This window comes from Heptranchias perlo, chromosome 31, assembly GCF_035084215.1.
Source record: "Heptranchias perlo isolate sHepPer1 chromosome 31, sHepPer1.hap1, whole genome shotgun sequence".
Lineage (NCBI taxonomy): Eukaryota > Metazoa > Chordata > Chondrichthyes > Hexanchiformes > Hexanchidae > Heptranchias > Heptranchias perlo.
Window position 1 is genome coordinate 24361886 of NC_090355.1, and position 12643 is coordinate 24374528.

Consider the following 12643-nt stretch of genomic DNA (forward strand, 5'->3'; position numbering starts at 1 on the left):
GCCCCTCAAATTATCTGAAAGAAACTGTGGTCTAGAAATGACTGTTGACAATATTAGTGGGTGAACACTTGACAAGTTTAAACGACAACCCTGTGACTCCCATTTTACCATTCTAAATAAGTGTTTTAATGCCTCTGTTAAAATAGTAAACTGAGAAATGTCATCGAAATAGGTCAAACTTTCATCCACCAATATTGCAGATGGCCTTTTCTAGGTGAGTATCATTAAATGAGATTTGAATTCTACAGGTTACTGAGTGAGAAACTCATGCTTAATCCAATAAATGTATTAACATTTCAAAGAGTACAGGTTCCACAATTTCACAGCTGATTGGTAAACCTTGAAAAACCAAAGCCATGTGTTTTGTGTCGCACCAATGCAACAGCTGTAGTGTAAATGCAACCTGAAATGAGTTTGCTAGTGACTGACGTACTATTCAATTACATAGAATTCTATAGGATAGAAACAGGCCAGTCGGCCCAATTGGTCTGTGGTGGTGTTTATGCTCCAAATGAGCCTCCTCCCACCTTACTTCATCTCACCCTATCGAGGTAATTCCATGATCCTGCACTCCCAGCAGGGAGCCATGTCCGCAGGGAGCCATGCCCGCAGGGAGCCATGCCCGCAGGGAGCCATGCCCGCAGGGAATGGGGCCAGAGAATCTGGCTGCCATCATTTTGTTGCGGGAGCTCCACACTTGGTACTTGGGGAATTACCCCCCTCATTTGCTGGTAGAAAAACGTATAGAACATTTCTGTAACCCTCGCTCCGAGAAACATGTCTTTGAGTGGCACCAATTATCAATACAAGTTACCTTTCGTTTTTTCAAGCTTGTTGTCCTTGCAATCGGATTTACTCTTCACCAGTTGTTTCTCCTCCAGAACTTTCTTGATTGCGCTCAGTCTAAAGACGAACAGACGTGCATCTTTCCCTGTGGGAAGAAGCGACACATTTTGCTTAGGTGCATCTACTGACAAGCAGAAAAGGCCGGCAGCATTCTTAATTGCAGCTTCAGTGTGCCAGCTACATCTGTTCTTATTGGATTCCATCCAGGCAGAGCGAGGGAATGAGAAACCGGAAGCAAACAAAAAGGCAGGTTGCTTTTTTGTTACCTTGGGGCCCGTCTTGATGTAACAATTTTTATAAATCTCAGGCTGTGGGCAGCGCAGCATTTTATTCCCGATTGCTAGTTGCTCTCTGTAGCAATTGTTTTTACAACTGAGTGGCTTGCTAGGTAGGCCCTTGGGAGGATATGAGTGACCCATGAAACATCATGTTGAATTCAGATACACAACTTACCCCGGTGGGGTTTGAACTTATGACCTGCGGGTTACTAGTCCACTCCCATAACCACTACACTACCATACCTGGTTAGATGGAGAGTAAAAAGTTGCATTATTCCATTTCAAATATTTACACATTGAGGTAGAAGAGAGGAGGAAATTCCAGCATATTTATTGCCGCCTAATTCATGTTTTAGGAACGCAGGTGGTACAACTCATCCCCGATTCATTGTTACTTTTAATACAAAGGAGTATTATGCATCTGTTTGCATGGCAGGGGCACAAATGGGGGGGGAGGGGGGTAATTTTGACTTTGACCGATCGTGTAAAATGGGCGATATTGGATCAGCCGCACGTTAGATATCTCTGAAGTCCATGAAAATGAAAATCAGGCTGCTGATCCGATAATCACTCGTTTTACGCTATCGTCCAAAGTCAAAATGACTTTCACTCACACTCACACTAAAGCAGACGCTCCCTGACAACAGCCATTTGTTACATTTTTCCCTTTTCAATTACATCCAGTGTAAATCAAAAAGAAATAAGAAATTACAAGGTGAGAGAGAAAAAAAATCTCATCCGATCAAAATCCTCTCACGTTAACAATTTGCACTGCATTTGAAACTGGCTCCTTCATCCCAGTGGCTGAATTGTAGACATATACTTTTCTGGGTGTGCAACGCTACAGGCTGCTGGAAGGTGTACAGCAGCCAATAGAGAAGGACCCATGCACCTACAACAGGCTGCAGTGTAAAAGCGCCCTTTGATCTAATACAAAGCTACTTGGAAAAGTGTGAGGACTCAGGGTCTCCTCCTCACACTGCTGCAACGACCACATTTATTCCGTGGGAAGTTTCACTAACGGAAAAGGAGAGAAAGTTGTCCATTTTTGGCCAAAAAAATATTCCTGCCACCGGCCTGAATGCATCTCCCTGCCTTAAACCTTCATGCTCCTGCCCCAACTGGGCTCAACAGCTGTGGTTCTGGGACTTAAACATAGAAACACAGAAAATAGGAGCAAGAGTAGGCCATTCGGCCCTTCGAGACTGCTCCGCCATTCAAAATGATCATGGTTGATCGTCTAACTCAGTACCCTGTTCCCGCTTTTTCCCCATATCCCTTGATCCCTTTAGCATTAAGAAATATATCTATCTCCTTCTTGAATACATCTAATGACTTGGCCTCCACTGCCTTCTATGGTAGAGAATTCCATAGGTTCACCACCCTCTGAGTGAAGAAATTTCCCCTCATCTCGGTTCTAAATGGCATACCCCGTATCCTGAGACTGTGATCCCTGGTTCTGGATTCCCCAGCCATCGGGAACATCCTCCCTGCATCTAGTCTGTCTAGTCCTGTTAGAATTTTATATGTTTTGATGAGATCACCTCTCATTCTTCTAAACTCTCGTGACTATAGGCCTAATCGACCCAATCTCTCCTCATACATCAGTCCTGCCATCCCAGGAATCAGTCTGGTAAACCTTCGTTGCACCCTTCATGGCAAGGACATCCTTCCTCAGATAAGGAGACCAAAACTGCACACAATACTCCAGATGTGGTCTCACCAAGGCCCTGTATAACTGCAGTAAGACATCCCTGTTCCTGTACTCACATCCTCTTGCAATGAAGGCCAACATACCATTCACCTTCCTAACTGCTTGCTGCACCTGAATGCTCGCTTTCAGTGACTGGTGTACAAGGACACCCAGGTCTTGTTGCACCTCCCCTTTTCCCAATCTATCACCATTCAGGTAATAATCTGCCTTTCTGTTTTTACAACCAAAGTGGATAACCTCACATTTATCCACGTCATATTGCATCTGCCATGTTCTTGCCCACTCACCCAACTTGTCTAAATCACATTGGAGCCTCTTTGCATCCTCCTCACAACTCATATTCCACCCCAGCTTTGTGTCATCTGCAAACTTGGAAATGTTACATTTAGTTCCCTCATCCAAATCATTGATATATATTGTGAATAGCTGGGGCCCAAGCACTGATCCCTGCGGTACCCCACTAGTCACTGCCTGCCACCATGAAAAAGACCCGTTTATTCCTACTCTCTGTTTTCTGTCTGTCAACCAATTCTCAATCCATGCCAGTATATTCCCCCCAATCCCATGTGCTTTAATTTTGCACACTAACCTCTTGAGTGGGACCTTATCAAAAGCCTTCTGAAAATCCAAGTACACCACATCCACTGGTTCTCCCCTATCTATTCTACTAGTTACATCCTCAAAAAACTCCAGTAGATTTGTTAAGCATGATTTCCCTTTCATAAACCTATGCTGACTTTGTCCAATCCCGTTAATGCCCTCCAAGTGTTCTGTTATCACATCCTTTATAATAGACTCTAGCATTTTCCCCACTACTGAAGTTAGGCTAACTGGTGTGTGATTCCCTGTTTTCTCTCTCCCTCATTTTTTAAATAGTGGGGTTACATTTGCTACCCTCCAATCTGTAGGAACTATTACAGTCTATAGAATTTTGGAAGATGATCACCAATGCATCCACTATTTCCAGGGCCACTTCCTTTAGTACTCTGGGATGTAGATTATCAGGCCCTGGGGATTTGTCAGCCTTTAGCCCCATTAATTTCCCTAGCACTATTTTTTTTTAACTAATACTGGTTTCCTTCAGTTCCTCTCTCTCACTGGACCCTTGGTTCCCTAACATTTCTGGCAGGTTATTTGTGTCCTCCTTTGTGAAGACAGAACCAAAATATGTGTTTAATTGTTCTGCCATTTCTTTGTTCCCCATTATAATTTCCCCCATCTCTGACTGTAAGGGACCTACATTTGTCTTCACTAATCTTTTTCTCTTGACATATTTATAGAAGCTCTTACAGTCAGTTTTTATATTCCCTGCTAGTTTACTCTCATACTCTATTTTTCCCCTCTTAATCAATCTCTGTTCTCCTTTGCTGAATTCTGAACTGCTCCCAATCCTCAGGCTTGCCGCTTTTTCTGGCAATTTTATATGTCTCCTCTTTGGATGTAATACTATCCCTAATTTCTTTTGTAAGCCACGGTTGAGCTACCTTTCCTGTTTTATTTTTGCACCAGACAGGAATGAATAATTATTGTAATTCCTGCGTTCTTTAAATATTAGCCATTGCCTATCCACCGTCACCCCTTTTAGTAAAGTTCCCCAATCTATCCCAGCCAACTTGCACCTGACACTTCCGTAATTTCCTTTATTTAGATTCAGGGCCCTAGTTTCGGATTCAACTACTTCACTCTCCATCTTAATGAGGAATTCTATCATGTTATGGTCGCTCTTCCCTAAGGGACCCCGCACAACAAGATTGTTAATTAATCCTTTCTCATTGCACAATATCCAGTCTAGGATCACCTGTTCTCTAGTTGGTTCCTCAACGTATTGGTCTAGAAAACCATCACGTACACACTCCAGGAATTCCTCCCCCACAGTATTATTGCTAATTTAGTTTGACCAATCTATATGTAGATTAAAGTCACCCATGATTATAGCTGTACCCTTCTTGCATGCATTTCTAATTTCCTGTTTAATGCCCTCCCCCACATCTCCACTACTGTTTGGGGGCCTATAGACAACCCCCACCAACGTTTTCTGCCCCTTGGTGTTTCTTAGCTCCACCCATACAGATTCCACATCATGATTTTCCGAGCCAATATCCTTCCTCACTATTGCATTGATTTCCTCCTTTACTAACAACGCTACCCCACCTCCTTTCCCTTTTTGCCTGTCCTTCCTAAATAATGAATACCCCTGGATGTTCAGTTTCCATCCTTGGTCACCCTGCAGCCATGTCTCCGAAATCACAGCACAGATGGTCATAATTGTTAATAACTATCTGCGCTGTTAATTCATCTAGCTTATTGCAAATGCTCCGCGCATTAAGACACAATGCCTTTAGACTTGTCTTTTTAAGATTGCTAGTCATCTTAGTTTTATTTTGTTCTATGGCCCTATTTGTTTTTCGCCCTTGTTTTCTCTGCCTTTCACTATTGCTTCTTCCCTTTCTGTCTTTTGTTTCTATCCTTGTTTTCTCCCTCCTCTGTCTTCCTGTTCAGGTTCCCATCCCCCTGCCATTCTAGTTTAAACCTTCCCCAACAGCACTAGCAAACATCCCCGCGAAGACATCGGTCCCGGTCCTGCTCGGGGTGTAACCCGTCCCGCTTGTACAGGTCCCACCTTCCCCAGAACCAGTCCCAATGTCCCAGGAATCTAAATCCCTCCCTTCTACACCATCCCTGCAGCCACGCATTCATCTGGTTTATTCTCCTGTTCTTATACTCACTAGCACGTGGCACTGGTAGTAATCTTGAGAACACTACCTTTGAGGTCCTGCTTTTTAATTTATCTCCCAACTCCTTAAATTCACCTTGCAGGACCTCATCCCTTTTTTTACCTATGTCGTTGGTACCGATATGGACCACGACTACTGGCTGTTCACCCTCCCCCTCCAGAATGCTCTACAGCTGCTCCATGACATCCTTGACCCGAGCACCAGGGAGGCAACATACCATCCTGGAGTCATGTTTGTGGCTGCAGAAACGCCTATCTGTTGCCCTTACTATTGAATCCCCTATCAATATAGCCCTGCCACTCTTATTCCTCCCCTCCTGTGCAGCAGAGCCACCCATGGTGCCACCAACTTGGCTCTTGCTGCTTTCCCCTGATAAGCCATCTCCCCCTAACAGTATCCAAAGTTTGAGAGGGAGATGGCCCCAGGGGACTCCTGCTCTACCTGCCTAGTCCTTTTACTCTGCCGAACGGCCTCCTCCTGTGCTGTACCTACTAGGATACTTCAGTGCAAGGTTAAAACAAGAACGAACGCAGCAGGGTTTTGACCGTAAGTATGACTATAGAAGCTGTGGGATACATTCTTCTGAATTTGCATAATTTATTCAGATGTGAGAACAAGAGCCACTTTTAACATCATACAATCTTTTGCAGTTTTAAGATATGACTTGCCAACTCCCGGCAGCTCCCCCCGCCCCACTGCGTGATTATCAGCTGCGTGATATTCATTACACAGGTTTCAATCTATGAGAAAAGACAGAACTTGCATTTATATGGCACCTTTCATGACCTCAGGACGTCCCAAAGCACTTTACAGCCAATTAAGTATTTTTGAAGTGTAGTCACTGTTGTAATGCAGCAGCCAATTTGTGCACTGCAAGTGAGATAATGACCAGATAAGCTGTTTTTAGTGATGTTGGTCGAGGGATAAATATTGTCCAACTCCCCTGCTCTTCTTCAAAATAGTGTCATGGGATCTTTTACATCCACCTGAGGGGGCAGACGTCGATTTAACGTCTCATCCGAAAGACGGCACCTCCGACAGTGCAGCACTCCCTCAGTACTGCACTGGAGTGTCAGCCTAGATTTTGTGCTCAAATCTCTGGAGTGGGGCTGTGAACCCACAACTTTCTCACTCAGAGGCACAAGTGCTACCCACTGAGCCGAGGCTGACACCTTAATCCAGGATGTCCCAGCGAGGCAGGTCCGGGGTAGCCCTGTAAATAAGGTGGTGGTCATTTCCGTGACCTTCATGTGTTAAATTGATGCCAAACTATGCGGATCCCATTGCTGATTAGGGCAGCAAGACCTCTTCAGCACGTCAGGCCGCCCCTAATCACACACAGACCACTAGAGGCCGTGGGAGGCTGTGATGGTATCCAAGGGTTTCGATATGAAATCAGCTGTTGCCACTGATATGAACTTCCCGACATCTCCTCCAGTCCCTGCAGCTACAAAACGTCCAGCTCTAAAATACACGACATTTCCCACCTCTTGACAGTTAAGGGGAGGTCAGAAGTGCAGAACAGGTTTCGGCAGGACTAAAGGTGCTGACGTTAATATTTAATTATATACATTTGCGCCTCAGTTACAGAGCTAGAAATGTGGATAGCTCCATGCAATAGTTGCAATTTGTCCTATTTACATGCCCTCATGAACTTATCAGACTGAATCTTCCAGGATTCTGCCATTGTACAGGGGCATATTAACCTTATAAGGGCACGACAAATAGCCCTTTAAGTCGATGCAAGTGATAATATAGCAATCGTTCTAAAACTTGTAAAGTTCCTGCAGCTAATACAACCGTGGGATATTTTAGTGTTCCTTGCATTTTTAGTTTTCCACTCTAAGACCCAGCAGCAAGAAATGCTTATATAACCATGTCATTTAAGGGTCTATTGTGAACCCTCCATACCCTTAACCATTACCTGATACAAATATGTAGAGACCAATGAAGAAATCTTGAACTAATACCATACACCCATTCATTAAAGCCATTCATTTTTATACATGCTAAACCTCAACGCTAAGATTTATGATTTCAAAGCAGCTTGCAGATTTACAATCACTGCAGCTAGCTGGTTCACTGTTGGGCCTTTTTGTAATTGACACAATAATAAACCTTGTATGTGAGCATGAATGAGCACAATGCGATAAATTTTTAAAAAACCCTTTGATGAGACCGGCTTAATACAACTTCCCATCAGGAATTGCAGCCATCAATTTGGTTTCACTGGATAACGTCACACTTCTGCAGGCAGACAGATAGCCCCACATCCCCCTGCGTTTTAATTAATCAGATGATTCGGGAGAGATGGCGTCGGGGAAAGCTCTAGAGGGGGGGCGTCATCAATGCGTCTCTCGGGGGGTTTAATAAAATGCGCCCGCATGCTCGCATGTCTTCCACTCTGGTCAGCCGAAGGCTGGTCCTGCATGTTAATGCCCGTTGCGGTTTACCTTTGTCGGCTCTGCTGAGCAAAAGGTCCTGAGTTTCCAAAATGTCCATCTGTTTCACCAACAGCGTCCTGTCAAAGACTGGCACCGGGGTCTGGCCCTCTACATAAACAAGAAACAACCAGTGCTAAAATTAGACATGTCCTGACCGTAAAAAAAAAACTTGAAAAAAAATTAACCCTTTCCCTGTTGGCTAAAGCAAATCAAACAAGAACAAAATGTTTCGGGAACGATAACTTGGAAAGTAAAATAAACACAATAATGATGACTGTTTAAGGCCTCGCTGGGATGCCCGACACCAGGCCTGAACATCAGCAGGTTCCATTCGAACGCACTGCAGTACTGAGAGCACTGCATTCATTTTGCAGCTTGTATCAAAGCCGTAACATTACAACTTTAAAAAAAAATGAATGTAATTAAAACAAAAAAAGGATTTAAAGATTGTACCGGGCAGGTACTTGTGTGACGTGGCTCTGCATCAGGCTGGAGTTATACTGCCTGGAGGGGTGTTCACATCCCAATACTGTACTGGGCTCGGGGCAGCAGATCAACACTTAGGACAGATTGACACAGATTGCTCAGATTGACACAAAAGTGAACTGCACCGTAAGGGGCAGAGAACACAATCAGAGTACATCCCCTCCCCTCACCGACCCCTCCCCTCACACCACATCCTCCAGCCAGCACAATCAGAGTACATCCCCTCCCCTCACCGACCCCTCCCCTCGCACCACATCCTCCAACCAGCACAATCAGAGTACATCCCCTCCCCTCACCGACCCCTCCCCTCACACCACATCCTCCAGCCAGCACAATCAGAGTACATCCCCTCCCCTCACCGACCCCTCCCCTCACACCACATCCTCCAGCCAGCACAGAGTACATCCCCTCCCCTCACCGACCCCTCCCCTCACACCACATCCTCCAGCCAGCACAATCAGAGTACATCCCCTCCCCTCACCGACCCCTCCCCTCACACCACATCCTCCAGCCAGCACAATCAGAGTACATCCCCTCCCCTCACCGACCCCTCCCCTCGCACCACATCCTCCAGCCAGCACAATCAGAGCACATCCCCTCCCCTCACCGACCCCTCCCCTCACACCACATCCTCCAACCAGCACAATCAGAGTACATCCCCTCCCCTCACCGACCCCTCCCCTCGCACCACATCCTCCAGCCAGCACAATCAGAGTACATCCCCTCCCCTCACCGACCCCTCCCCTCGCACCACATCCTCCAACCAGCACAATCAGAGTACATCCCCTCCCCTCACCGACCCCTCCCCTCACACCACATCCTCCAGCCAGCACAATCAGAGTACATCCCCTCCCCTCACCGACCCCTCCCCTCGCACCACATCCTCCAGCCAGCACAATCAGAGTACATCCCCTCCCCTCACCGACCCCTCCCCTCGCACCACATCCTCCAACCAGCACAATCAGAGTACATCCCCTCCCCTCACCGACCCCTCCCCTCGCACCACATCCTCCAGCCAGCACAATCAGAGTACATCCCCTCCCCTCACCGACCCCTCCCCTCGCACCACATCCTCCAACCAGCACAATCAGAGTACATCCCCTCCCCTCACCAACCCCTCCCCTCGCACCACATCCTCCAGCCAGCACAATCAGAGTACATCCCCTCCCCTCACCGACCCCTCCCCTCGCACCACATCCTCCAACCAGCACAATCAGAGTACATCCCCTCCCCTCACCGACCCCTCCCCTCACACCACATCCTCCAGCCAGCACAATCAGGGCTTCACCACCGGCAATTCATTTCAATTAAATGAATTTCTAGACTATGTAAAGTTACTCGGTACCAATTTTAAGGTTTGGATATTCTCTAGCATTCAGTCACAGAAAGGAGAAGTTATCATTGAATCTCCAACTTGGTAAAAGAAAGATTAGTAATATTTAAAATCTTTGTTTCACACTAATCGCAGTTGGTAAAACCAAAGAGAGTCCATCTCACTAAAATAGATGGAATATGGACCAGGAAGTTGGTGCACGTGTGTGTGTGTGTGTGTGTGTTTGTGTGTGTGTGCACGTGTGTGCATCTGTGCATGCGTGTGTTTGCATTTGTGTGTGTGTTTGAGTGTGCGCATGTGCAGGTGTGTGTAAGTGTATTCGTTTCAGCAGACCTACTTATTGAAAGTAACAAAAGTTTGTTGATAGACTTTTAAAATAAAATATATTTACATTTCAAATCAATGTGTGGAATGTGAGAAATTCTATTGTTGAAAATAAGGTGATATATTTTTTAATAAATCTGTTCAATTTAACACTGAACTTAAACAAAAGAAATATGAAACAACAGGGTTGTTAAAACAAAAATGCCTTCCTCTAGTCATGGGGACATATCCCACAAACTCACAATGGAAAAGAAACTTTTCAATTAGCACCTACAGGCTGCTGGAGAACAGCACACTGAATAAAACGACACAAATTGCCACTTTATATCGGAAACAGAGTTCACAAAGTTAAAATTACTCCAGGCCACTCATTGATGAGACCTGTTCTACTCCTTACACCCTACATAATGGAATATTGAAACCGAGTTTTATCTTGTGCCAACCCACAAGCTCCAATAACTTTACAGCACGTTGTTTACTGTAGTGTCACTATGCTACAAGCTGCAAGACGTAAATATGCTAACCGATCGGCCTTGTGATAAACAACTCTTAAGCGCTGAGAGCAGGTTGTGACTTGGTGGGAAGCATAATGACTTCTCCAGCACATTTCCAATGAGAATTAGGTTTCACAATAGAGCCGATGTTATTCAGTGTCAAAGATTGAAGCCACAAATACTTTGTTGATCAGCTCGGTGTGAAAATCTCAGTTACATTTGTTATGCTACAAACGGCAATGGTGCAGACTGGGAATCCAAAGGGTTCCATTCTCTATTCAGAATGGGCTGGTTGCACACAATCATCAAGTCAACAGTCACAACAATAAACGGGAAGAATGAGTCAGTCTATTAATTATAGTGATGTGCTTTATCCTCACTGTGCTACATCCCGTCTTTATCAGGCATTCAAATTTGACTTTAAATCTGACTGCAATAAATGTTGAGGCAAAGTGGATGAATCGTGTGAACTGAACGGTACAAAGAAACAGGTAATACTGATCCATGCACAAGTGAGGTCACTACACAGCAACAAATGGTTGATGCTGAATCAGAATCAAAATCTGAAATAAAAACAGAAAATGCTGGAAATACTCAGCAGGTCAGGCAGCACCTGTGGAGAGAGAAACAGAGTTAACATTTCAGGTCGATGACCCTCCGTCAGAACTGGAAGAAGTTGAAGATTAAACAATTTTTAAGCAAGTACAGAGCCAGGGAAAGGGGGAGGGCGGAGAACAAAAGGGAAGGTCTCTGATAGGGTGGAGGGCAGGAGTGATTAAATGACAAAAGGGATGATGGTGCAAGGTAAGGAGGGTGGTAATGGGACAAGTAAAGAAACAAAAGATGGGTTGAGAGGAGCAACCGGTCACTTGCCATTTTAATTCTCTGCCCCACTCCCACTCTGACCTCAGCCTCTTACACTGTTCCAATGAAGCTCAATGGAAGCTCGAGGAACAGCACCTCACCTTTTGATTAGGCACTTTACAACCTTCGGGACTCAACACTGATTTCAATAACTTCAGATCATAACCACTGCTCCCATTTTTTCAGACAGCAGGTGCTGGTAATGGTTCTGATGTTGCCATTTACAGCTCCTCTAGTCCCATCTTTTGTTTCTTTTCTTTACTTGTCCCATTACCACCCTCCTTGCCTTGCACCATCATCCCTTTTGTCGTTTAATCACCCCTGCCCTCCACCCTCTCAGAGACCTTCCCTTTTGTTCTCTCCTCCCCTCCCCTTCGTCTCCCCCTTTCCCTGGCTCTGTACTTGCTTAAAAACTGTTTAATCTTCAACTTCTTCCAGTTCTGACGAAAGGTCATCGACCTGAAACGTTAACTCTGTTTGTTTCTTTCTCCACAGATGCTGCCTGACTTGCTGAGTAGGTTAATACTGAATGTCAGATAGAGATTGATGAGACACTAACCGTCTAACAATAATACTCCAGCATCTGTGGAGATTAGTAACGACTGTCCCCAAGAATCACTGCAGATGATTTCGAGGGGGAAATTGCTGCAGAAACACTGAGGCTCCCAGGGCTAGAAGGCAAAAAGTACACAAAGGAGGCAATTTATATTATGTCAATGGTGAGCAGAACAGGATGGTGCCACACGTTAAAAGTACATTGCAATATTCAAAATAACTTTAAGAAAAGAAATCTGTTTCTTCAGAGCTGAAAGGTAAAATGAGTTCTTTTATTTTTGATTTCCATACTCTACTTTTTATAATGACACTGCCACCGAAACATACATGAGCTTTCTCACTAACTCACCAAGCACATTTTTTTGCCTTAATTCACCAGTTTTCTGCTTACTAAACCCTCCTCTTTCACACCCAGGTAATCGAGCTCTAGCCAGCAGTAATTGGGCTGCAGGATTTCTCTATAGTGTCTGACACCCATACATGTTTGGACTCCCCTTACAGCAGGTGTATAGTGTACCTTGGGTGTGGAGCAGGATTGATGGAGTGGTACTGCACTTCCTCTACGACACA

The 12643-nt window shown here is 45.0% G+C and overlaps 1 protein-coding gene across 1 annotated transcript in view; it reads right to left on the minus strand.

Annotated features, from left to right (window-relative positions):
• Window positions 1-12643, minus strand: part of garnl3 (GTPase activating Rap/RanGAP domain like 3) — a 281725-nt gene that overhangs the window by 42829 nt on the left and 226253 nt on the right. The window contains exons 18-20 of the mRNA XM_067969493.1: window positions 12078-12189; window positions 8027-8125; window positions 815-931 (exon numbers count right to left, since the gene is read on the minus strand). Coding sequence (XP_067825594.1) covers window positions 815-931; window positions 8027-8125; window positions 12078-12189 — 328 coding nt within the window. The remainder of the gene's footprint in view (window positions 1-814; window positions 932-8026; window positions 8126-12077; window positions 12190-12643) is intronic.